At 41.7% G+C, this 26,989-nt stretch overlaps 1 protein-coding gene across 4 annotated transcripts in view; it reads right to left on the minus strand.

The window, feature by feature from the left end:
- Window positions 1–3,890: 3,890 nt before the first annotated feature.
- cyrib.S (CYFIP related Rac1 interactor B S homeolog) overlaps window positions 3,891–26,989 on the minus strand; it is a 69,565-nt gene continuing 46,466 nt past the window's right edge. For 2 of the 4 annotated variants that reach the window (XM_018223963.2, XM_018223962.2), the window contains 10 exons: window positions 25,246–25,328; window positions 20,730–20,851; window positions 20,246–20,351; window positions 17,763–17,899; window positions 15,466–15,543; window positions 12,830–12,946; window positions 11,078–11,157; window positions 10,308–10,434; window positions 8,531–8,601; window positions 3,891–6,263 (listed from right to left, as the gene is read on the minus strand). In XM_018223963.2, the coding sequence (XP_018079452.1) occupies window positions 6,200–6,263; window positions 8,531–8,601; window positions 10,308–10,434; window positions 11,078–11,157; window positions 12,830–12,946; window positions 15,466–15,543; window positions 17,763–17,899; window positions 20,246–20,351; window positions 20,730–20,851; window positions 25,246–25,318 (975 nt within the window). In that variant the 5' untranslated portion in view covers window positions 25,319–25,328 and the 3' untranslated portion in view covers window positions 3,891–6,199. Of the gene's footprint in view, window positions 6,264–8,530; window positions 8,602–10,307; window positions 10,435–11,077; window positions 11,158–12,829; window positions 12,947–15,465; window positions 15,544–17,762; window positions 17,900–20,245; window positions 20,352–20,729; window positions 20,852–25,245; window positions 25,329–26,720; window positions 26,804–26,989 lie in introns of all 4 variants that reach the window. The other 2 variants (XM_041568017.1, XM_018223964.2) reach the window with 2 other exon arrangements.

The raw sequence follows: 26,989 nt of genomic DNA on the forward strand, positions 1-26,989 counted from the left end.
AGTTGCAGAGGTGCACCCCAATATTTAAATTGCCAGGTAAATGAGAATGGGGTTGCAGAGGTGCGCCCCAATATTTACTTTGCCGGGTAGGTGAGAATGGCGTTGCAGAGGTGCACCCCAATATTTACTTTGCTGGGTAGATGAGAATGGAGTTGAGCATCTATAAAAGCTTTGTCAGGTAGATGGGAATGCACATTGGGGTGCCTCTCTGCATCTTCCAGAACCAGTTATAGGGGGACACAGAGGAAGCACTTTTGTAACTCCAAAAAACAATATCCCTCTCCCTGGCAGTGTTGCTGCTGCCCTAGAGTCCTATGGTGCCCGTCTTGTTCTGCTCTCCATTCCTACAATGGTGCTCCACAGAGCAGGTGTCTGTTCCAGATTGTTGTGTGACTTGCACAGAGGCAAATCCTCTTATCCATCTTGTGTTTCCCAGCAACATGAGTCATAAGCTCTAGAAGACAACGGGTGCAACAGATCAACTCTGTCCTCCCAACCATAAATCCCTCTCTCTAATAAACACTGGGCTCATTTACACCCCCATAAATATTTCCTTCATCCTCACTGATTCTGTATGTGACCCCTTCTTGCTCAGACTCGCCTCACACAGTGATTGAAATATCACATAGGGGCACCCAGTATCCCCAGTTCTCTCCGGGGCACACAGTGGGATTATACAAAAGGCTTCATATTGTATTGACAGTGAAGTGAAGTTGTAATGGCGGATACATTGGACAGCTTCAAGGAAGGGCCAGATGCATTTTTAGCAAGTGAGAGGACAGAGGGCTACTAACAATACTCTGTGTACAATGTAGGGACTGTTCAACTGCCATTTAGTAGTCAGGAAGGAAAGAATCACCCATTCTTAGGAAACTGGGGGCAGTTCTGTATCATCCAATTAGTAGATACTGTAGGAGTTACTGGACCTTTTTAAATGACTGCAGGGTAAGACTTAAAGGACAAGTAAAAGAGAGAAAAACACCAGGAAGATGGTATGAGGTAACTGGTTAGACACGGCAAGTGCCCTTCTCTGTGACCAAAGTGCCTGACATTTTATCCTGGACTTGGGGTTCTTTTCAATGAGGGGCAGCTCCATCTTTCCTGCGCTCCTGGGGGCCCTGAGCTGGGCACATGCAGAGCACAGATATTCTGAGACTATTTGCAACTGGTTTGCATTTTTTATTATTTGTAGTTATTTAGCTTTTTATTCAGCAGCTGTAAAGTTTGCACTTTCCGCTATCTGGTTGCTAGGGTACAAATGACCCTAGCAACCATGCATTGATTTGAATAAGAGACTGGAATATGAATAGGAGAGGCCTGAATAGAAAGATGAGTAATAAAAAGTAACAATAACAATAAATGTGTAGCCTTACAGAGTGTGTTTTTAGAGGGGGTCAGTGACCCCCCATTTGAAAGCTGGAAAGAGTCAGAAGGCAAATAATTAAAAAATTATACATAAATAATGGAGGCCAATTGAAAAGTTGCTTAGAATAAGCCATTCTATAACATACTAAGGGGCATATTAATCAAGGGTCGAATTTCGAATTGAAAAAACTTCAGAATTCAAATCCAAAAAGACCAACCGAAATTAAGTCGAAGGTTTGTTTTGGTCGAATAGGTCTGTTTTCGATCTAAAAGGTCTGTATTCGGTCGAATTCGAATCGTACGAGTCGAAGTGTTTCCCAAAAAAAAACCCCTCCAAATAGGTTCTAGCAGGTCCCCCAATTCGGCAGGTTTTCGATGGTGAATGGTCGACGTTGAATTTTTAAAGAAACAGTACATGATAAAGTTCGATATTGGAATTTTTTTCAAATTCAAATGGAATTTGGACTATTCCCTAGTCGAAGTACACAAAGCATAGCTTGAAATTCAATTTTTTTACTTCGAAAATTCACCTCGATCTTTGATAAATCTGCCCCTAAAAGTTGACTTACAGGTGAACCACCCCTTTAAGTTGTGAATGAGCCATTCTCCCTACTCAGTGGTTCCAGGCCTGTGGAGATACAAGACTGCATAATACAGACCCCGGGGGGTTGACGAGTCTGCTCTGTAATGAAGATTTTGCGACATAGACAAGACTTCCCTCCCCTAAACTTTGGAAAAAAGACATGGTCTTTTATGACAGGGGCGGGGCTATGTAACAACAATCAGTGATTGGCTGAAGAACAGACAGGCTTGACCCATACTGCCCTTGCAAAAACGAGGCTGTGAGTTAAAGATTCAAGATTATCTTTTGGGATCTGGCTTGGCATCTCTGCATTCCCCTGTTCCATTAATTTTCTACAACTCTGGAACAGCCCAGAGCCCACTGAGCATGTGCAGAGCCACTGACACAAAAGATGCCTAACAAGATCCAAGATGGGGAGCTCCCACTGACAACTCTGAAGACCTGGATCATTACAGTTACAGGGCTTCTAAACCTTTGACCTGGCACAAAAGGCCATTATATAAAATACAGCATTTCTACCTATATTCTTTAAGGCTTTAGTTCTCCTTTAAATAAGGGACGGCGGTATTGCTTTAAACTTGAATTAAACATGTAACAGGAGCCATTATTACACATACATCAGCTTTTTAGATTGATCGCTCTAAAGGGGCCATTAACATTCTTTATAGGGGAGACGTAAAGGTGGCAGTTAATCAGTGGATGGAAACCCAATACAGAAAGGTACCAAACATGGATGATCACAAAGGGGTGCAAGTTGGCAGTAAATCTGACTAATTACAGTCATTAACATCGGAGGCCACACACATTCCGGGAACTTCCAGTGAACGCCATAAATGTGTGGCTTAAAGGGTAAGTGCTTCTTATTCAGCCCTTCTTTCTAAGAAACTCATGCCTAGGTATGTCTAACAAGGTCCTTAAAGGAAAAGTAAACCTTTAAAATAAGTGAATGTAAAATTGATGAGGGGGCTATTCTAAGCATTTTTGCAGTGTACATTCATTATTTATTTTTCTTTAATTCTAAAATATTAAGGGAAACATGTGCTGTTAATATGAATGAATTTTGTTACAACAGCGCCACCTGCTGGTCAGTTTCCCACCAGTCTTACCACCAAGTAGTCAAGGAAGTTGTCAGGAGAAAGAAAGAGGCTGCTCTGATGTTCTTCTGCTTAGGAAAGATGTGAGAAAGGCTTCAATTTTTTTTCCTAAACAGAAGAACATCAGAGCAGCCTCTTTCTTTCTCCTGACAACTTCCTTGACTACTTGCTGGTCAGAATAGTCAGAAACTGACCAGCAGGTGGCGCTGTTGTAACAAAATTCATTCATATTAACAGCACAAGTATCCCTTAAAATTTTGAAATTAAAGAAAAATAATGAATGTACATTGCAAAAGTGCTTAGAATAGCCCCCCTCATCAATTTTGCATTCACTTATTTTAAAGGTTTCCTTATCCTTTAAAGGAGAAGGAAAGGTTAAAACTAAGTAAGCCTTATCAGAAAGGTCCATCTAAATATACCAGTAAACCCCCAAAGTAATGTTGCTCTGAGTCCTCTGTCAAAAGAAACACTGCATTTCTTTCCTTCTATTGTGTACACATGGGCTTCTGTATCAGACTTCCTGCCTTCAGCTTAAACCTCATTGCCCTGGGCAAGAGCATGCTCAGTTTGCTCCTCTTCCCCAGGCAGGAAGTGATGTCACACCACATTAATACTGCAGCTCCTATTCTAAACAAACAGAGAGTTTCTAGAGCTTTTTACTCAGGTATGGTAAAACATTCTACAGAATAAATATAGCATTCTAGCTTGCACTATTGCGGCTAATCTATTGGCAATAAAATGCCTCCGTAGCTTTCCTTCTCCTTTAAGCAGAGTGGAGGACAATTTGACCGCTGGAGGCAGCTGTTTCATTGGAGGCTACGGACAAGTTCTGTACAAGACACACTTAGAAAAATGAAAGCTGATTTTTATTTATTTGTTTGTTTACAGCCATCCATTGGACATAAACATGCATACGTAATCGTTACGCACACATCACATGGTTTAATGTTAGTCATCAAAGATTAAAACATACAACATACATCCTTACAAAAATGAGTCCAAATTCAACCAGAAAACTTTGCTTTACTAAGGAATCCATGAAAATCCTTGTGCTGGGTACCATTTTGTTTTCTTTGTAATTTATACAACACGGCTAACAAACAAATCTGCTCGTTCTTGTAGGCTAATAGCCCAGGTGGGGTTCTGACCAAAGTTTTTAGAAAAAGGGTGTGGCGTCATACGCCATGAGGTTCTGGAGATCACCTTCAGGTGCTTTAAAGGGAATGGTATCAGCATTGATTCTCACCAGAAACCATGTATATGTGTGCTTTTGGACAAGGATCTTCCGGAACTCTCATTCTGCCATTTTTGAAGGACTCCACTTGTGGTTTTGACCAAAAAAAAAAAAAAAGGGGTCAGCATCTGCCATGACTTTATGGGGATACCTCCCAGAGCTCCAGTGTGGATCACCTCAACATCAATCCCAACCAGAAACCAAGTATATGTGTGATTTTAGTCAATAATCTCTGTAACCTCTCATTTGACCATTTCTAAAAGCCCTACTTGCGGATTTGACCAAGAAAGTAGGGTCAACTGCCATGACTTTCTAGAGATGCCTCCCAGAGCTCCAGTGGGGATCACCTCAACATCAATCCCAATCAGAAACCAGGTATATGTGTGATTTTAGTCAAGGATCTATGGGAGCTCTCATTTGACCATTTCTAAAAGCCCCACTTGAGGCTTTGACCAAGAAAGAAGGGTCATGAACTGCCATGACTTTCTGGAGATGCCTCCCAGAGGGGGATCACCTCAACATCAATCCCAATCAGAAACCAGGTATATATGTGATTTTAGTCAAGGATCTATGGGAACTCTTATTTGACTATTTCTTAAAGCCCCACTTGTGGATTTGACCAAGAAAGAAGGGTCATTATCTGCCATGACTTTTTGGAGATGCCTCACAAAGCTCCAGTGGGGATCACCTCAACATCAATCCCAACCAGAAACCAGGAATATTTGTTATTTTAATTAATGATCTCTGTAAACCCTGACCATTTTTAAGGCCTCCACTCCTGTGGTTTTGGCCAAGTAAAAAGAAAAACAAGGTAGCATAATTTGTCACAACTTTCCAGAGATCACCCTCTAGTGCCTCAACAGAAATCATGTCACCTGAAAGCAAATGTATGATTTTTGGGAATCAAGCTAACATGCAAGACTTGCCAGTAATTTTAGACAAGCTTCTCTAAAAACTCTTAGGTCTCTATCTTTAGAGGCCCGCCACTTATGGTTGACCAAGTAAAAGCATGTGACATCCATCATATGTCATAACGTTTCGGAGATGATTAAATGATAATTGTATCAACATTGATTCTTACTAGAAACCAGGCACATGTGTGGTTTTTGGTAAGGATCTATGGGAACCCTCAAGTCATCCAGTCAACGCAATGGGTCCAACGTAATTGTGGTTTTGCCCAAATAAAACAGGGTAACGCACACCTCGATTTGCAGAGATTGCCCTCAAGAGCTTCAATGGGAACCACTTTAGCACCCAAGATTTCCCAGGGATTCTCACCAAAGTGGTGTTCAGGCAAGGATCTCTGAGAATTTGTGGTTCACCGTCAAAGCGGTGGCGTTTTGAATGGGACTAAAAAGGGGTGGTGGTCAAAATACCACGTGTGCTATAAGCCCTTCTTATCTGGGGCAAAAAAAAGCGGCAATAGAATTTTTTTTTAAACTTTTTCATTAAAGCAGAAGTAGCCAATTCCGCCATGCACTGTAATTAATATTAAATATTAAGTTTTCTTTAACCCAAAAAAACTAAATAAAATTTAAAAAGAAAAAAAAAAAAAGAAATTCTTTAAAAAAAAATATTTAGTTCAAGTCACAGAGCCCTCTTCCATACAGAGGAAACCTAACGCAACGCTTAAATAGCTGCCACTGAAACGCCATTCTGACGCGTACAACTGCCTCCCAGGATTTAGCATTTTCAGTTTTCACTGATTTTGGCACAAAAAAAAGAAGATGATGGAGCTTATTTAAGAACAAGAATTACAGTTTAAAAAGGAGGGGAGAGCAGGAAGGGCAAAAAGGTAGAGCCGGGGTGGAAATAAAAGGAGCAGCGGGGGAGAAAGTCATTGCAATCACTAAAATCCTGTGTATCTCAGTCATTGCAGAATACTGTCTTCTAACCACAGGAGGTGCAAATCTAGTGGCGCCGTTATTGCAGCATCGTCTTGATTTGCTTCGAGGTAGTCTCATCATTCAAATGTTTTGTTGTGTACCTGAGCGGGAACCAAATGAAACAAGCAACAATGTCAGATTAGTTTTGGATGAGCCCCAATGAACAGCTTTCCCAAACTTACATGCCATACCCCAAACCTATGGATACCATAATAAAATCATGAAAGCAAAACACCCCTTGGTACCTCATGTGGGCAAAAATAAGGGGACACCTGCCTGTTCAACACTTCATTCCCAAACCAAAGCAATTAATATGAAGTTTCTCCTAAAACCCCTACTCTTCTGGGAAGGTTTCCACTAGATGTAGGAACATCATTGCTGGGATTTGTTTCCAGTCAGACATATTAATGAGGTTGGGCACTGATGTTCAGTTGGGTTCAGGTCAAGGCATGGTGCAGGCCAGTCAAGGTCTTCCACTTCCATCTATGCAAGTCCATTCAGTATGGACTTTGGGTTGAGGTCAGATATTGGGGATCGGGCCTAGTTTTCAGTTGGTCTTCCAATATATTTCAAAGGGATTCAGTTGGTTTGAGGTCAAGGCATGGTGCAGGCAAGTCAAGTTCTTCCACTTCCAACTCAGCAAACCCATTCTGTACATGCTTTGTACATGGGGGTATTTATTTGCCCTAACAGAAAGGGATCTTCCCCCAAACTGTTGCCACCAGACGGAAGCACAGAATTGTCAAGAATGTCATTGTACCCTGTAAAATAGAATCAGAGGCCCTTGCCCATGCCATGGAAACTGGCCAAAACCATTTGTTCTCCTGCACCATCTTTAGTTAAGGGATTCTGTCCTGATTTTTATGGTGTAGTTTTTATTTCTAAATGACACTGTTTACACTGCAAAAAATTCACTCTACAATATAAAATGTCATTCCTGAACCAGCAAGTGTATTTAATTGTAATATTGGTGTGTAGCTGCATTTTAGGTGATTTTGCCTGGTCATGTGATTTCAGAAAGAGCCAGCACTTTAGGATGGAACTGCTTTCTGGCAGGCTGTTGTTTCTCCTACTCAATGTAACCGAATGTGTCACATTTTACTATTGGATTTTACTATTGAGTGCTGTTCTTAGATCTACCAGGCAGCTGTTATCTGGTTACCTTCCTATTGTTCTGTTGTTAAGATGGCCATAGAAACAAAGATTTTCGGGCTGTGTGTGGAGTGTTTCGTGCCATGGTGATCGGTCGTTCAGACGATCAGATTTTAAGGTGGCCATAGACGTTAAAATTACGATCTTTTCCTGCCAAACTCAGATCTTTCCCTCAAACTTCTAGAAGGTGAAATGCTTTTTGTCTCTCCATACGTTGTTTCCACTGCTTCAGAGTCCTATATCAGCGACCTTTACATCATTCCAGCCAGTGCTTGGCATTGCACAGGATGATTTTAGGTTTGTTTGCCTCTGATTGCCTATAAAAAACCCCAAGTTCTCTATCAACACTTCTTGCAGTGATTTTGCTTTTAAAGATACTTTGGAACTCAACAGACTGGAGCGCCGAGATACTTCTAGCCATATAGTGTACCTTGAAGAAACAACTTATTTTAGGCTCCTCCTGATCCCTTCCCAACCCATTTAGCCATCATTCCTATCTGAATGTGTTGCATACGATTATGGAATCAATGAAAGCAAAACTATAGAAACATACCCGGGTTTGGAGTCCCCGCCACCGCAACCTGCAATCCAAAACCCGGACCCTCAACCCGCATTCTTATCCGTTTGGACCCGCAAGTACCTTATCCGCAACCCGGACCCGCTGACTATCAAGAATCAGGAAGTGCTGTCATTGTAAACCGGAAGTGACATCACCGGAAGTAGACGTGATCAGAAAAAAGGAGTAAAAATTGCCATTGAGAAGACCCGAGGGCCGACCCGCAAACCCGTGTCTATACCTGCACCCGGAACTTCTACCCGCAACCTGGTGCCGCAGGTTTTTGTGGGTAACCCGCAAGAGTTGTTTCTTTTTTGTCCTGACAGTGTTTGGGTTCAGCCTTGCACTGGACAGTAACTAGTAGTAAGGTTACTAGACCTATCAGCAGCCTGCTGTTTACTTACTTACTTACTTTACTGGAAAGCCATGCAAAAAGGAGAGTCTCCATCAGGTAAATAATGGGAAATTAAAAATCACAAGTTGCCGGTTGCTTCACGTCACCCGCCCGGGCGATACTTTAACCTAACGTGTCCATGACCCCACGGCAGACGATACAATGCCCTCTATGTGGGAACAATCATCAGCAGAACCTGCAGCTATTGCTGAACTACAACGGAACAGTTATTCCCATTACAAACTGTCAGATCTGCCCATACATACCTGAGAGCATTTAAAAGACCTTCTACACTGTTGGGAGGCTGTTCTTTCAGAACTTTAATGCAACCTTTCATCTAATGAGAAGAAAAAAAAACAACAGAGCGATACATTTAGTAGGGGGCAGACAATTTGCAATAAGCCGTCTTTTTAGATTTTTTGGTGTTTTCTTTATTGCCGCTATCAGGCTTGGAGTTTATACTACTGATATGGGACCTGCTATCCAGAATGCTGGGGACCTGGGTTTTTTGGGATAACGGATCTTTCCATAATTTGGATCCCCATACCATTAAATCTACTAGAAAATCATGTAAACATTAAATAAACCCAATAAACTGGTTTTGCTTCCAATAAGGATTAATTATATCTTAGTTGGGATCAAGTACAAGCGACTGTTTTATTATTACAGAGAAAAATTATACTGGACTCTATGGCAGATGGCTTTTTCATAAGTCGGTGCTTTCTGGATAATGGGTTTCCAGATAACGGATCCCATACCTGTACTATGTGATTGCAAGGGGTTAATTCCCTTAGCAATCAGGCAACAGGACAAGAAGGTGGATGAATTTGCACCTGGGCAGTAACCCATAGCAACCAATCAGTGAGTGGCTTTTTTCAGCCACCTGCAGGTTGAGCAATGAAAGCAAACCTCTGATTGGTTGCTATGGGTTACTGCCCAGGTGCAAATTTGCCCTGTGTATATAAAAGAACCCCAGTGTGTTCATTTGCAGACTGGAAAGAAGTACAATAGGAACATTAATACAATAAAAAAAATTTAAGACAAGTTAAAAAGTTGCGACATGCTAAGATAACTTCCCCTATAAGAGAGCACAAAACAGCTGCTGGCCTAGTGATTGTGCCATTGACACCCCATTAGTACAGTTGTCTATAATATATTAAATATATATATACTGATATAAATTACTTCCTATGAGCTTTGATGTAAGTGAGACCCAGTCAGCAGTTCATGAGGCCCATGTTACACCTCCATTTAGTGCTAAAGAGCCGGCATTAAAATCAAGTCTCCTAAAAACGCATTTAGCCGGGGCACGAAAGTGAAGCAGTTTGCCCGGAGCTTAGTCTGACACATTCTCTGACTGGAGACAAGACTTTCATAGGCTTCTGCTCACACTGAGCTCTGCTAATGTAGTCAGTGAATAGGAATAATGCATTTTATAGTGCAGACTGTCTGCTGTGCGAGTAGTGTAGAGGGGGGAGTAGTGGGGAGGGGAGAGTAGTGTGGAGGGGGGAGTAGTAGGGAGTTGTGTAGAGGGGAGAGTAGTGTGGAGGGGGGAGTATTGGGGAGTTGTGTAGAGGGGGAGTAGTGTGGAGGGGGAATAGTGTAGAGGAGGAGTAGTGGGAAGGAAAGTAGTGTAGAGGGGGGAGAAGTGTGGAGGGAGGAATAGTGTAGAGGAGGAGTAGTGCAAGGTAAGTAGTGTAGAGGGGGGAGTAGTGGGGAATTGTGTAGAGGGGGGAGTAGTGTGGAGGGGGGTATAGTGTAGAGGAAGAGTAGTGGGAAGGGAAGTAGTATAGAGGGGGAGTAGTGGGGAGTTGTGTACAGGGGGAGTAGTGTGTAGGGGGAGTAGTGGGGAGGAGGGAGTAGTGTGGAGGGGGAAGTAGTGGGGAGGGGGGAGTAGTGTAGATGGGGGGAGTAGTGTGGAGGGGGGAATAGTGTAAAGGAGGAGTAGTGGGAAGGGAAGTAGTGTAGAAGGGGGAGTAGTGTAGAAGGGGAGTAGCGGGGAGGGGGAGTAGCGGGGAGGGGGTTTTACAAACAGTGACTTACATCAATCTTTGATGTTTTTGCGAAAGCGCCCACTGGGTGCACATGGTCGTAGAGGATGATGACTCCCACCATGACTCTCAGACAGAACGATACCGTCTCTTCATTAGTAAAGCGGCTTCTGTACTCTCTGGAACAATAAGAAAATGCTTTACTTAGACTTGAATCCGCTCTCTTTCCTAGGAAGGTTGGGATACAGAATTAGGAAAGCAAAGACATTGTGATGAAGATAAGCTGCAGTCAGAAATAGAGTAATGGAGGTCTATGGTGCTGATGAACCAAGTCAACAGCTGATTGGCCCATGTGTGGGGCCCTACGTCGGGCCAACTACTGACTGAGGCTGAACCGAGTTGGAGCAACTACCATCAGCTCATTGATTCAGTCCTTGCCCCGACGCCCTGCATTCCCCATGAGGATCAACCCGGTATCTCCCTGTGTCAATTAATTCCCCTTAGATTTTGATCCATTGTATAACAGAACTGCAACTCCCAACATCCTCGACTGATTTTGGCTTTCAGAAGATGCCCAGATGACGGTTCAGCTACCTGAAGTGCTGTATTATTTATAAACACTGGGCAGTAACGCATGGCAACCATTTGTGCTTTGAGTTTTTTCCTTCAGCTACAAGTAGAACAAAGAAAGTAAAGATCTGATTGGTTGCCATGGGTTACTGCCCAGGTGCACATTTGCCCAATGTTTATAAATGACCCTCAATGTGATCATTTCAGGCTGCTACAAACACTCATAAGAAGAGATGAAAGACGGGAACTTACGGCGTCTCCAGCATTACCCGGCACACGCTGGCCATGGTACTTAAACAATCAGTGGTGTTTTCTATTGGTAAATTCTTGTTCTGTGCAAAAGACAAAGTACAATTTAGTTAATAAAGGAGCAAACTTCAAAAAATATTAGGGATGCACCGAATCCACTATTTTGGATTCGGCCAAACCCCCGAATCCTTCAGCCGAATACCGAACCGAATCCAAATCTGCATATGCCAATTAGGGGTGGGAAGGGGAAAACATTTTTACTTCCTTGGTTTGTGACAAAAAGTCACCTGACTTCCTCCCTGCTGAAAAAGGCCGAATCCCAAAACGAATCCTGGATTCGGTACATCCCTAAAAAATATATCCATCCCAGAATAACAAAACCTGCTTAGTACCTTAGAACAGGGACCCCCAACCTTTTTACCATGAGCCACATTCAATTGTAAGGGCTGGGGAGCAACACAAGCAGGAAAGTTTTTGGGGTGCCAAATAAGGGCTGTGATTGGCTATTGGTAGCCCCAATGTGGACTGGCAACTACAGGAGGTTCTGTGTGGCAGTACATCTGGTTTTTATACAACCAAACCAGGAATTCAAAAATAATCACCTGCTTTGAGGCCACTGAGAGCAACATCCAATGGGTTGGAGAGCAACATGTTACTCACGAGCTACTAATTGGGGATCACTGCCTTAGAATTATAATATAATTTCACCCCGTATATATATTTTAATACTCTCAGCGTGATCCTATGAGATTAGAAGAAGGGAAATGATAGGGAGAAGTATGCACGTACAGATAATATTGTATGAAACAAATTCTCGTACGATATTCGGTGCGTGTATGGTGGATGAAGAGCCGGCCAATATCGGCAGAAGACTTGGAAATCGGTCGGCTCTTCAATCGGACTGTCCGAGAAATTTTGATCTGGCGTCTTTGAAGGCCCCCAAACATCGGCCATTGTTAGTGCTGAATCGTCAGACACCGGTAGAATTCTATCGTTTCTCTCTGTATATCTGACCATTCAGCTCTACACGTGTGTATTGAAACGAACGATCTTTATTGGAAACATCTTTTCCAGGAAAGATCGTAATTTTAACGTCTATGGCCACCTTATGATACATTCATGGGAATAAAATGTTTTTTTTTTTCCAAAACACATCAGTTAATAGTGCTGCTCCAGCAGAATTCTGCACTGAAATCTGTTTCTCAAAAGAGCAAACAGATTTTTTTAAAAATCTGACATGGGGCTAGACATATGGTCAGTTTCCCAGCTGCCCCCAGTCACGGGACTTGTGCTCTGATAAACTTAAGTCACTCTTTACTGCTGTACTGCAAGTTGGAGTGATATTACCCCCCAGCAGCCTAACAACAGAACAATGGGAAGGTAACCAGATAGCAGCTCCCTAACACAAGATAACAGCTGCCTGGTAGATCTAAGAACAACACTCAATAGTAAAATCCAGGTCCCACTGAGACACATTCAGTTACAATGAGTAGGAGAAACAACAGCCTGCCAGAAAGCAGTTCCATCCTAAAGTGCTGGCTCTTTCTGAAATCACATGACCAGGCAAAATGACCTGAGATGCACCTACACACCAATATTACAACTAAATACACTTGCTGGTTCAGGAATGACATTTTCTATTGTAGAGTGAATTATTTGCAGTGTAAACGGTGTCATTTAGAAATAAAAACGACACCATAAAAATAAGACAGAATCCCTTTAAGTCCCTTTATTTAAGTCCCTGTACTCACTCACCTCCGATACAAACTTGGTGGTGGCATCACTTAAGGTTTTAAGCATGGGCGTGGCTTCTGCGTAGAACAAAGACATTCTGTTTGCCAGTTCGTTATTGACTTCGTTTTCTCCCTCTGCCTGTTTAGGGAACACAATGGATGTGAGAATGAGGAACACATAAGAAGACATAAGAAGAAGTAGCTATTTAGGGAAATCTTTGCTTTATTGCTCCTGTTCATGCTGAGCCACTTCCCTTACTGGTATAAGTGGAACCCCTGTTATGTGGATTCCTTCCCACAACTAACACAGAACAAAAGTGGAAGACGTTAGTGGGGCAGATAAGATACTTTCTTCTCTCTCTGTTTGTGTGTGTCCGTGCCCTGATATATATCGGTTTGAAAAAAGAACTGATCACCTCGTTGTGGTACCTGTTATCAAAGGAAAGGAAAACTCTCCAAATAAATCAATGTAAATTGCTCTTCTGAGCAATCTAGCAAATTACATTCATTTTATTCTTCTAGATTTCAATATTGTACAGGTATAGGACCTGTTATCCAGAATGCTCAGGACCTGGGGTTTTCCGGATAACGGATCTTTCCGTAATTTGGGTCTTCATGCCTTAAGTCTACTAGAAATTCATTTAAGCATTAAATAAACCCAATAGGCTGGTTTTGCCTCCAATAAGGATTAATTATATCTTAGTTGGGATCAAGTACAAGCGACTGTTTCATTATTACACAGAAAAAGGAAATCATTTTAAAAAATGTGGATTATTTGGATAAAATGGAGTCTATGGGAGACAGCCATTCCGTAATTCGGAGCTTTCTGGATATCGGGTTTCCGGATAAGGGATCCTATACCTGTAGCAGTATTTGCTACTAAAATGAATTGGAAAGAGAGGTGCCACCTACTGTTCATTCTGGTAAAATGAAATGAAGTTGGTGAGCAGAGTCAGCTGAATGTTTATGTCTGGCCAGAACTAAGCAGAGCAATGTCCGTTTCTTACTAAGACAGACCTCCCAACATTTTGGAAATAAAAACAGGGCCAAAAAAGTTGCCGCGCGCAAACATTTTTGGCCACACCAATTTTTGTGGCCACACCCCCTAATTACCATGTTCTTTTTACAACATTTTGCAGGTTAAGTTTGAACATATTTCTGTGTTTTTTTCAGTTATTACAGTTTTGCTAATGAAGGTGAATTGCCCTTTAAGCTGCGAGTCCCACTTTTCCCAAGAGACCTGCTTATCTTATATTGTTACATTTACTTATTTGCTTATCTTGAAATTGTTACAAAAGTATCTTATCTGCTGCTGTGGCTGTTCTGGGCTCTCTGCCAAAAGCCAATTAAGTTAGAAGCTTTGTTTCTTTTTCTGGCTATTCCGTGCAGAGAAAAACAGGACTTTCCAGTACAAATGAGGGACTGTGGGTTGAGCTGGTAAAAGAGGGACTGTCCCTCTAAAAACGGGACAGTTGGGAGGTATGCTGAGATCATTTTGTATCTTCTGTGTCCAGTCAGCACGTGGCAATGTTGTTTCTAGTTCATTCTGTTAGCACTGTGTAAAAACGAATAATGTTTTGAAAACTAGTAAAAAAAAAAAAAAAGAATGTGAAATGTAAAAGTGCTCAGAAGAGCAATTCTATAATAATATGTTGCAAGGGATTACATTTCCTTTCGTTGTACAGGAAGAAAGGTAACAGTTATGGTAAAAAAACTATAGGGTGCAATGTTTGAAGAAAAAACAACTCAACATAAATAACTTCATATATTTTTTTATCTGATTAAAATACATATTAAAAGTCACAGGATTACCATTAATAGACACAGAACCCCTCAGTGTTATACTCAGAGTTCTCTGTATAACTCAGCCTACAGCCTTGTGCCTTTATATGGTCACAGAACAACCCCTCAGTGACTTCTAATATCCTTATCATTTACAGTAGGGGGTACATTATCCCTTATAATACATGAGTGATGCTCAGAGTTCCCTGTATAACTCAGCCTGCAGCCTTGTGCCTTTATATGGTCAAAGAACCCCTCAGTGACTTCTAATATCCTTATCATTTACAGTAGGGGGTACATTATCCCTTATAATACACGAGTGATGCTCAGAGTTCCCTGTATAACTCAGCCTGCAGCCTTGTGTCTTTATATGGTCACAGAACAACCCCTCAGTGACTTCTAATATCCTTATCATTTACAGTAGGGGGTACATTATCCCTTATAATACACGAGTGATACTCAGAGTTCCCTGTATAACTCAGCCTGCAGCCTTGTGCCTTTATATGGTCACAGAACAACCCCTTGGTGACTTCTAATATCCTTATCATTTACAGTAGGGGGTACATTATCCCTTATAATACATGAGTGATACTCAGAGTTCCCTGTATAACTCAGCCTGCAGCCTTGTGCCTTTATATGGTCACAGAACAACCCCTCGGTGACTTCTAATATCCTTATCATTTACAGTAGGGGGTACATTATCCCTTATAATACATGAGTGATACTCAGAGTTCCCTGTATAACTCAGCCTGCAGCCTTGTGTCTTTATATGGTCACAGAACAACCCCTCAGTGACTTCTAATATCCTTATCATTTACAGTAGGGGGTACATTATCCTTTATAACTCCATGTGGGGCCTGGGAGAGTAGCTCTTACTGGCACATTGTTGATCCTCATGCGACTCAGGGTTCGTCTGTAGTAACTGAAATCATTCTGTATCGCAGGGTTTGTCATCTGGGAAAGCAGAAACAGGTCACAGCTGCATTACAGTTGGTCTGTGTATTATATATTAAAGTGACATTAATGATGTGCAAAGCCACAATGCTGTTGTACTAAATATATCTCTGGTTATACAGTGAGTGCATACGGCAGCTACATCCTCCCTGCAACCCTCCAGCAACTCCCAGTGCCCCCCGAGACTTACGCTTCCCTGGGACTGTATTTACAGGGCTGCCAGGTTCCTCTACAAACCTCTGTGTATCTCAAGGAAACAGAATTTCAAATATAAGGGAATTATAAGGGAAATATATTTCAAATTAAAGTGATACTTTCATGGGAAAACATGTTTTTTTCAGAATGCATCAGTTAATATTGCTGCTCCAACAGAATTCAGCACTGAAATCCATTTTTCAAAACAGGAAAAGACTTAATTTTGAAGTCTGACATGGGGTTAGACATATTGTCAGTTTCCAAGGTGCCCCCATTCATGTGACTGATGCTCTGTAGTAGGGATGCACTGAATCCAGGATTCGGTTCTGGATTCCGCCAGGATTTTGGCCGATTCCTTCTTCCGGCCAAACCGAATCCTAATTTGCATATGCAAATTAGTGGCGAGGAGGCAAATTGCGTGACTTTTTGTCACAAAATAAGTAAGTAAAAAAATGTTTTCCCCTTCCCATCCCTAATTTGCATATGCAAATTAGGATTTGGATTTAGTTCTGTATTGGGCCGAATCTTTCTCGAAGGATTCAGGGGGTTCAGCCAAAACCAAAGTAGTGGATTTGGTGCATCCCTACTCTATAGTAAAATATAGGTCGCACTGCGACTCCTTCAGTCCAGAGTAGGAGAAACAACAGGCTGCCAGAAAGCAGTTCCATCCTAAAGTGCTGGCTCTTTCTGAAATCACATGACCAGGCAAAATGACCTGAGATGCACCTACACACCAATATTACAACTAAATACACTTGTTGGTTCAGGAATGACATTTTATATTGTAGAGTGAATTATTTGCAGTGTCATTTAGAAATAAAAATAACACCTTAAAAATCATGACAGAATCAATTTAACCTTTTTTTGGGGGGGGGGGGTTTCATAAAACAATTAACAAGCAGCATTTTCAGCATTTTAAATTATTGACCTTTTTTTTCCAGCAGCTCTTTAGCTTGGCATTTATATTGCGGTGTTGCTGCGAGGCTCCCACTTTGCCTTGCATGCATGCAGCAGATTCAGGGCCAGATTTATCAAAGTGTGAGATTAGAGATCACCACAGAAAAACTCACTCATTTTCTATTCATTCCTATGGGATTTTTAAAAGCATATTTATCAAAAACGAACTCCATTAATAAATACGATTCTAAAAATCCCATAGGAATGAATGGAAAGTGAGCGAGTTTTTCTGTGGTGAGTTCTAATCTCACATTTTGATAAATCTGCCCCTAACTGTCAGTTGAATAACAGAGGGTATGAACAAAATGAAGGTGCAGAGAGGATAAGGTAAAATACCACAATCAGGGTGCACCTTTCATTCTCCAACAGAGGCACAGGCAAAGCACGGTTAAAAGTATACTGTCATGGGAAAACATGTTTTTTTCAAAACACATCAGTGCGGTTTCAGCAGAATTCTGCACTGAAATCCAATTGTCAAAAGAGCAAACAGATTTTTTTATATTCAATTTTGAAATCTGACATGGGGCTAGACATATTGTCAATTTCCCAGCTGCCCCCAGTCATGTGACTTGTGCCAGCACTTTAGGATGGAACTATTTTCTGGCAGGCTGTTATTTCTCCAACTTAATGTAACTGAATCAGTCTCAGTGGGACTTGGATTTTATTATTGAGTGCTGTTTTTAGATCTACCAGGCAGCTGTTATCTTGTGTTAGGGAGCTATCTGGTTACCTTCCCATTGTTCTGTTGTTAGGCTGTTGGGGGGGAAAGGGAGGGGGGTGATATCACTCCAATTTGCAGTACAGCAGTAAAGAGTGACTGAAGTTTATCAGAGCACAAGTCACATGACTGGGGGCAGCTGGGAAACTGACAATATGTCTAGTCCCATGTCAGATTTCAAAATTAAATGTAAAAAAATGTATTTGCTCTTTAGAAAAATGGATTTCAGTGCAGAAGTCTGCTGGGGTAGCACTATTAACTGATGCGTTTTGAAAAAAACATGTTTTCCCGTGACAGTATCCCTTTAAGTATATAACTGCGGAGGAACCTGTGGGGTTCATTGTCCTACCTTGAGCTCATCGAAGCGCAGAGTAAAGTGGAGAATTTCTGCAAACTGTTTGGCAAGAGCCTGCTCTCGCTCCAGGTGCTGTGTTGGGGAGTATGGGGTGCTGGTCAGAGCTCCCAGAAGGCCCCGCAATGCCGCCTCTAGGTGACCAAAGAGAGAGACACAGTTAGTAAATAGGTAATACATTAGATACTGATGCAGGTGTCATATACATATATAGACCATTAAAAGAGAAGGAAAGCTACCAAAGCAGTTTATTGCCAATAGATTAAAACTGAGCATGCTCAAGCCCTAGCCCTGGAGGTTTAAGCTGAAAACAGGAAGTCTGATACAGAAGCCCATGAGTACACAATAGAAGGAAAGAAATGTGATGTTTCTTGTGACAGAGGACTCAGAGCAGCATTACTTTGAGGGTTTACTGGTGTATTTATATAGACCTTTCTGATAAAGCTTACTTAGTTTTAGCCTTTCATTCTCATTTACAATGAAGGAGCCATATATTTTTATATAAACCATATAAAGAACATATACATATAGTCATAAGAAAACGTTTGGGAACCCCTCTTAATTGTTTGGAGTTTTGTTTATCATTGGCTGAGCTTTCAAAGTAGCAACTTCCTTTTAATATATAACATGCCTTATGGAAACAGTAGTATGTCTGCAGTGACATAAAGTTTATTGGATTAACAGAAAATATTTCAACTTTGTGACTGATGCTTGAACATTATCCTGAAGAATTTGTTGATATTGGGTTGAATTCATCCGATCCTCGACTTTAATAAGGGCCCCAGTAGTCCCTGAACTAGAAACACAGCCCCACAGCATGATGGGACCTCCACCAAATGTGACAGTCAGTAGCAGGTGTTTTATTGGAATGTGGTGTTCTTCTTCCGCCATGCAAAGCGCTTTTTGTTATGACCAAATAACTCAATTTTTGTCTCATCAGTCCAAAGCACTTTGTTCCAAAATGCCTGTGGTTTGTCTAAATGAGCTTTTGCATACAACAAGCGACTCGTGTGAGTGCAGAAAGGGCTTCTTTCTCATCACCCTGCCATACACATGTTCTTTGTGCAAATTGCGCTGAATTGTAGATAGGGTTGCCACCCGGCCGGTATTTTACCGGCCTAGCTGGTAAAATACCTGCCAAGGCGGGGGCCGGTATTACAAATTTACCGGCAATGTAGCTGCCGGTAAATTTGTAATACAATTAAAAGGAGCCCTCGGCCTGCCCCCAATCCCCTGGAACTTACCTTTTCTTTACTTCTTCAAGCGTCCGTGTCGTGGCCCCGCCCCTTCTGATGTCACGGCACGCCCCTTTGTGTCCCCGCCCCCCAGCAGCCGGTAATTTTTTTTTAAAAAAGGTGGCAACCCTAATTGTAGAACGATGTACAGATACACCATCTGCAGCAAGATGTTCTTGCAGGTCTTTGGAGGTGATCTTTGGGTTGTCTGTAACCATTCTAACAATCCTACACATATGCCGCTGCTGAATTTTTCTTGGCCTGCCAGACCTGGGTTTTACAGTAACTGTGCCTGTGGCCTTCCATTTCCTGATTACATTCCTTACAGTTGAAACTGACAGTTTAAACCCCTGAGATAGCTTTTTGTAGCCTCCCCCTAAACCATGATACTGAACAATTTTTGTTTTTCGATCTTTTGAGAGTTGGTTTGAGGATCCCATGCTGTCACTCTTCAGAGGAGAGTCAAACAGAAGCACAACTTGCAATTGGCCACCTTAAATACCTTTTCTCATGATTGGACACACCTGCCTATAAAGTTCCAGGTTTAATGAGCTAATCCAACCAATTTGGTGTTGTCAGTAATCAGTATCGAGCAGTTACATGCATTCAAATTAGCAAAATTACAAGGGTACTCAAATTTATGCACAGCCAGTTTTTCACATTTGGTTTAATTTCATACAACTGAATTCTGCTTCACTAAAAATCTTTGTTCAGAAATCACCCCAGTACTCCGATGTTCCTGGGAAATGAAAGACCACTGTTATCCTTTTTGTTGAAAGTGTAGTAAATTATTATGAAGGCTGAGAGGGGTTACCAAACTTTTCATATGACTGTATATAGACCATTAACAAGGTACAGGTATGGGATCCATTATCCAGAAACCTATTATAAAGAAAGCTCGGAACTACGGAAAGACCGTCTCCTGTAGACCCATTTTATCCAAATAATCCAGAATTTTACAAATGATTTCCTTTTTTTTGTAATAATAAAACAGAACCTTCCAAACTAAGATATAATTAATCGTTATTGGAAGCAAACCAGCCTATTGGGTTTATTTAATGTTTACATGATTTTCTAGCAAACTTAAGGTATGAAGATCCGAATCATGGAAAGATCCATTATCCTGAAAACCCCAGCTCCCGAGCATTCTGGATAGCAGGTCCCATACCTGTACTGATTCAGACAGAGCAGAAGTTCTGCATTCATTAAGCGCATAGGAATGGCAGTGAATAGAAGCAGGCTTACCTAGCCTTTGAGAGAATTCATAGAATTTCTTGAGTTTCCCTACGAGTGGGACCACAGCCGCCCAAGCCTTCTCCTGCAGCTTCTCATCAGTAGCATGTTGTATGGCCTTTAGGATGTAGGAACAGCATTAGAATTTAGGATGTTGCCCGAGTCCCTGAGGCTGAATAGGGGCCAGAACTGATCCCAGGTTAAAGAACGTCTACACAGATGAGGTATGGGACATTATGGGCGAGAGAATACTGGCAACAACATCTCAAGGGCCTCCACTTGCCCACGCCTGGTCAAGAGGAGATCTGTGTTATATGGACATACTATTTAAGTCATAGCGAGCAGGCTTACCGTCTGCTGGTTGAAAGCAAATATCTGACTGGTTGCTTAGGGTTTCAAGATCTGGATAAAACTTTATGACTATTATTACCCTTCTGAGTAAAGTGTACAGACCTCACGTGTTTGGAGAAAAAGACAAACTGCAAGTATAACTTACCTCCCGGATTTCATGGCCGGCCCCTCGGTAGGACTGTAAATGATCCAGGATCCCTTCTGCGTCCTTTAATACTACATTCACCTGATTATACACTGCCTTCTCGGATTCGCTGGGCTGAGCATCTAAACAGCATGAGAGCAGATTAACGCTTCGGCCAGTAACATGGAGTTAGAGAACGTGACTCATGGGTAAGACAGAGAGCTCAGGGCAAGCAGATTCTCCCTCTACGGGGAGATACATTGGCCGGCCCTAATGCTGCTCTCCAGCTCAACATATACACTCTACAGAGAACATGAGAAGAACTGTGACTGGAGAGAACTCTACTGAACAATATGAAGGACTGGGAAGAAAATGGAAAGTGTTATGCCAGTTGAGATGCCTTGGCACCATCACACAAATAGACATTTCCCCTGCTTAGGGCTTGTGGGGCACAAATTAAAATCAGTTACATAATTAACCTGCTCCTTATTTGTAAACCCAGTTAATTATTATATATATATGTGTTCCTTCCTTTCAATCTTGATTTTCTGCTCTGCCTATTTGAAAACCCCAACAAGAGCAAACTTCCTTTGCTTTGTTTATCCAGTGATTCTAGCTCAGATGACAGTTTAAGGGTTGGGGCAGGTGGGAAGATTCGGGGAGATTTAGTCGCCTGGCGACTAATCGCCTCTTCTGCGGGGCAACAATCTCCCCGAACTACCTTCCGCAAACTAATGTACTTGCGGTTCTTCAATTTCCGAAGTCATGAGGCAACTTTGGAAATCGAAGCACCACGAGTGCATTAGCGCAGGTGATTTTTCATTCAAGCAGGCGGGAGGCAGACGGAAGGCAGTTCGGGGAGATTGTCACCCCGCAGAAGAGGTGATTAGTCGTCAGGCGACTAAATCCCCCCGAATCTGCCAGTCTGCCCCAACCCTTAACTGACAGTTGAGCTGAAGCAGCTACCACACCTTCCACAGAGCTCATACAGGACAAACGGGTGTGGTAAAGTGTTACTATGGGTGTGGCAAACTGGAAATGGCTCTATCCATAGCAGGCAGAACTCCTTGGTATAATTCCCCTACTAAGCCTCATATTGATAGATAATTGGAAGGATCAGTGACCTTTTAAGGAACAAAGGCATCTCAGAATGGCATGACCCACCCAAAAGAGAATATCTAGAAAGATCAGTGTTACTCAATCAGAAGAATGAATGTGACAACAAACTGAACACGGATGGACTTCTCAAACACACAACAGGAATCTTAAAACATTCTAACAAACACAACACTGCCATTTTTTAAAGGCTAAAAAAAAACACTGAATGCGGTGACTAATGAATCCCCACTATTATGGCCCAATGTAATTGCATGATTGTAGGTCCTTTGTGTTCACTGAGATTAGGGACGGTACATAGGAGATTCAGAATTGAAAGAACGGGCCAAGGTCCTTATGTAGTGGTACCAAGTAAGTACATTTTTATAGCTGCTGAAGACTGCTATGTGCATGGAGACAGTTTGGTAGAATGGGACAATAAGCACAGATCAACCCAACAGAAGTCATGCTGCAATACACAGAGCGGCATTTGAGATCACTGATTTAATCAAGACTTGTCGGAAGTTGTACAATGAACTTAGTGGATACCAACAGTAGGTGTCTACTTTGACTACCCTACGAATAGTCTCCGTCTTCTATGCAGAATCATGCACATAATCTATACCCATTTTACAATTACATTTAGATCATTCACCACAAATCTCAGACCAGAGACGACTACATTTTAAGGAAATTCTCAGATGAACTTCACTTCTCTATTTGAAAGTTTTACATTTATTCTTTCACCAAGTGGAAATTACCTTCAGCGCTTGACTCAACTTAGGTAGAGCTTAGAACTGGCAATGGGTCAAACGAAGTAAAACAAAAAGTTGTTTTATTGCACAGATAGGTTTCTTTTTGGCTTTGCACAGATTGAAAGATCATCGATGCAGGGAGCATTTCTTATTATTGGCTCCGACAAGTCTTGATTCTGAGCTCTCTTAAATGCCGGAATATTGACGGATTAAAAATTAGACGTACATGGAAGCCAAGAGAGAGGACAATGGAAATGGTGATGGAAAACAGTGCATTAATGTCAGGCTGCAACAGGACACACAGGGAAAGGCAAATCACAATCTCACTGGTGTAAAACACAATACAACCTTCCCAGCTTTCCACAGAAGACATGAACCAGGCTGCTCAGTAAAGACACCCAGCTGGTCAACAAGTACAGCTTGCAATTCTATTGGCTAGCATGGTGCCTGATTTAATGGACATTTTACTTTTGACTTCCAGACTTAGAAATCAACATGCAAAGTCCAAGCTGGTCAAAAGCACAAACTAACCTGAAGTTGGTCTTCAGGACTGAGTGATGTTAGTTACATGGTGGGCATCCACTAGACTATCTAAGCCTGGGGGCAGATGCAATTTAAAGTCTTCCACTGTGGATACATGTACCTATATCCAGAGGTCACCGGAATTTGCTGCTGTCCAATATTCACATACAGTAGAAAACTGCTGGTTTGGGAGAAGCTACATGACTCCAACACTGGTATGATCAATCCTTACACTCAATAATGGTTGTCACAGTGATCACAAAGACAATTGTGGTGATATAGTACACCAATCTTGTCCAAATCTCATGAGTAAATTGTCCCATGGGCCATAATACCTTCTAGTAAAATGGTTCCTGCATCTTTGTTGGTGTTACAGGATCATCGTGTAGTTCTAACCATAGCTGAGAAGCCACTGGCTCTGACACTGGCTAAAAGATTCTCCCATGGGACCATCAAGAACCTGCAAAAGGGACCTAACCTTAAAATCCAGTGCTTTGTGGTTTTCTGCTTCTTGTGGCTTTCTATATAGGTACAATTGGAACCAGGGGTCAGCAAATGAATGGTGCATAACTCAATAAAGTCAGCATCTAGATTTTAACTATGTAACATGGATGCCCACAATGTGCCATTGGCAGGCATCGGACTTGTATGCCAAGACTTTAGCAGAAAGCTTGGAATTTGCTGTAACTGTTAGTTCATGTAAACCGCCACCAAGCACAAACCAATATGCTACATTAAGGAGAACTGGGTCACGAAGAACAAATATAGAAATCTTATTAAGTATGTGGCATCACAGTGCCAAAAGTCTATGGGTGTTCACCATGGCCCTCAGGTCTCACCGAGGATGAGATGGAGAATTCCCTCACGGTAGCACAGCAATGGACAACCATGTCCTGTTTCACCTGTTCTACTGGGAAAATTCACACAGCTACTGATGGATAGAGGTGAGGACTATGACCCTATGGACAGACCATTGATGGCCAACTGGAGAAGGAGGGTGTAAACAGAGGCCAAACAACTGTTAAATTGGTACTTTTTAAGAGCATAGAGTGATAGACAAACACTTACTGATCTACAGTTCCCAGCAGCATCGGTGGCATTGCAGATTGGCAATTGCTAAAATGCCACAGGTGCTTCCATAAGTGGGAGGTGCAATGGCATTAGATAAAAGTACAGTGCTACGCAATATGTTGGCGCTATATCAATACATGTTAATAATAATTCAGTGCTTTATTTAGAATTTATATCAGAAACAAACTCTGCTCCAGTTCTAGTAACCCATTGTAACATATCCGCACAAAGCACAAAATGTGAAAAGCAAATATTTGATTGGTCTCTATGGGTTACCAAACCTGGGGCAAACTTTTTGAGAAAAGAAAATTATGTTCCCCCTCCTGTAAATGATAAGGATATTAGAAGTCACTGAGGGGTTGTTCTGTGACCATATAAAGGCAGAAGGCTGCAGGCTGAGTTATACAGGGAACTCTGAGTATCACTCATGTATTATAAGGGATAATGTACCCCCTACTGTAAATGATAAGGATATTAGAAGTCACTGAGGGGTTGTTCTGTGACCATATAAAGGCACAAGGCTGCAGGCTGAGTTATACAGGGAACTCTGAGTATCACTCATGTATTATAAGGGATAATGTACCCCCTACTGTAAATGATAAGGATATTAGAAGTCACTGAGTGGTTGTTCTGTGACCATATAAAGGCACAAGGCTGCAGGCTGAGTTATACAGGGAACTCTGAGTATCACTCATGCATTATAAGGGATAACGTACCCCCTACTGTAAATTATAAGGATATTAGAAGTCACTGAGGGGTTGTTCTGTGACCATATAAAGGCACAAGGCTGCAGACTGAGTTATACAGGGAACTCTGAGTATCACTCATGTATTATAAGGTATAATGTACCCCCTACTGTAAATGATAAGGATATTAGAAGTCACTGAGGGGTTGTTCTGTGACCATATACAGGCACAAGGCTGCAGGCTGAGTTATACAGAGAACTCCGAGTATCACTCATGTATGGAAGCAGTCCTCTGATGTTTAGTAGGCAAACAGTGAGACAGACAAGAAGCAGACAAACATTTAGCACAGAGGACAAGTGCAGTCTACGGCAGGCAGAGAGAAAAATATATACAAAATCATATTCTCACTTTCAAAATCAAGGAAAAAATTTGGCCCCTGCTCAAGGTCTGTGCAAGTCAATACTTTAAGAAGGTTCCCCATGACAAGGTACCTGCCAAGACAAGAATGAGAAAAGACACAGGGTCTTTAGGAGACAGTAACAGTAGGATCAAATGCTGAAGTGGGGTCATATCAGAAGAAGAGGTGGACATCAAGCTGCTTCGTTCCTAGGAGAACCTGCAGGGTTGGGTAGGCATGGTTGGGTTGGCATAGACATCTGATGGATATTATTATATGACCAGCATTTTGACCACCTCCTTGTGGGCAAATCCTATGTCTGCTGTCCCCAGTGGTGTTCTCAGTGAGGGGTCCCAGCCTCCAAAGCAAATTATCGTTGGTATAGATGGACTTTCATGGCTTCTGTAGATTTTCTCATCAATGATATTCAAGGCATGAAGCCTATCAGGCAGACTGATTAACTTGTAAATTCTCAGGTCAAATTATACTAGTGATGCATGCAACCTATCATTTTTTGATTTGGCAAAAAATAAGCCCAAACCAGATTGGAACCATATATACATTTGTAAAAAAAAATCGGTGTTCAGTTTTCCAGAGCTTCAAAGTCACGTGACTTGGATTAAGTTTGGCGAAACACTAAGAGGCAGATTTGTCATTTTATCGAATTTGTTTGTACTCGAAATTCAAATATTCGACTATTTATTATTAAAATCGAATATTTAAACCTCGGACGAATTTTACCGGCTTGAAAACTTGAATCAAATTCGATATGAATGTCAGGAAGGCTGCAAACCACAAAATTGATCCCTGGACCTTTCCCATTGACTTAAAAAGCAATTCAGTAGGTTTTAGGTGCCGAATAGTCTAATTCTTAAAGGGCCAGAGTATGATAAATCGATTTCAAATTTTTTTTAAAAAAACTTGAATCGAGTTTGGATAATTCGATTTTGACAGTTTTGACCATAAAAAAAATCTTAATTCAAATTTTCAATTCAACCTTTAATAAATCTGCCCCTTAGGGTTGCACCAAAGCCAGAATCAGCGGATCCTTGTTTCATTCTTATTAGCAATTTTAACTGGCCAAATTAGAAGGTCTCAAAAATTCATTTAATGGGCAAAAGACTAGCAGATCTGACTAGCCAAGTGTCTTTAGTTTCAGCCAAGCTGCCGTGACATCCCTATACATAAATGCCATGAACAGAAAGTTGGGTTCTGATTGAGTTCAGTATTCAGCACAATGTTTGGTGAAAATATTAGGCATCGTGCTGTATGTCTGTGTAGGTTTCCCCACCACAAATACCTCTTCGGACAGCAAACTAGAATTTGCCCACGCCGGGCTTTGGATCCCTGATATTAGGACAATAAAAATAAAAAACTGATCACAAAGGACCCCAATGAGTTTGGATATGGAGATCATCTTTGCTGCCGGATAATAGAAGTGTCCCCTCCAAGTGGAGAGCTGAACGAGGCTTCACGCGACACTTACTTTCAAAATCCAAGAAAAAATGGGCTGCATTGTGGTCTATGTCTCTGGTTAGCACCTTAATGAGATTACCCATGTCAGCCAACCTAAAAATAAAGAACGGCACAGTCATTGAGTTCCAGTAAATGGGAGCGAAACGCGTGAGTTCAGTTAGTGCTCTGCTGCTTGTGGTTTCCTACAGGGGCGCAGGAGTGGAACCAGAGCCTGGCATGTGAGAAGGATAACTCTGTGCAACGTGTCCGTGGTTAGGCTCTTCCTTTCATACCCCCCCC

The sequence above is a fragment of the Xenopus laevis genome, chromosome 6S, assembly GCF_017654675.1.
Source record: "Xenopus laevis strain J_2021 chromosome 6S, Xenopus_laevis_v10.1, whole genome shotgun sequence".
In the NCBI taxonomy this organism is placed as follows: Eukaryota; Metazoa; Chordata; class Amphibia; order Anura; family Pipidae; genus Xenopus; species Xenopus laevis.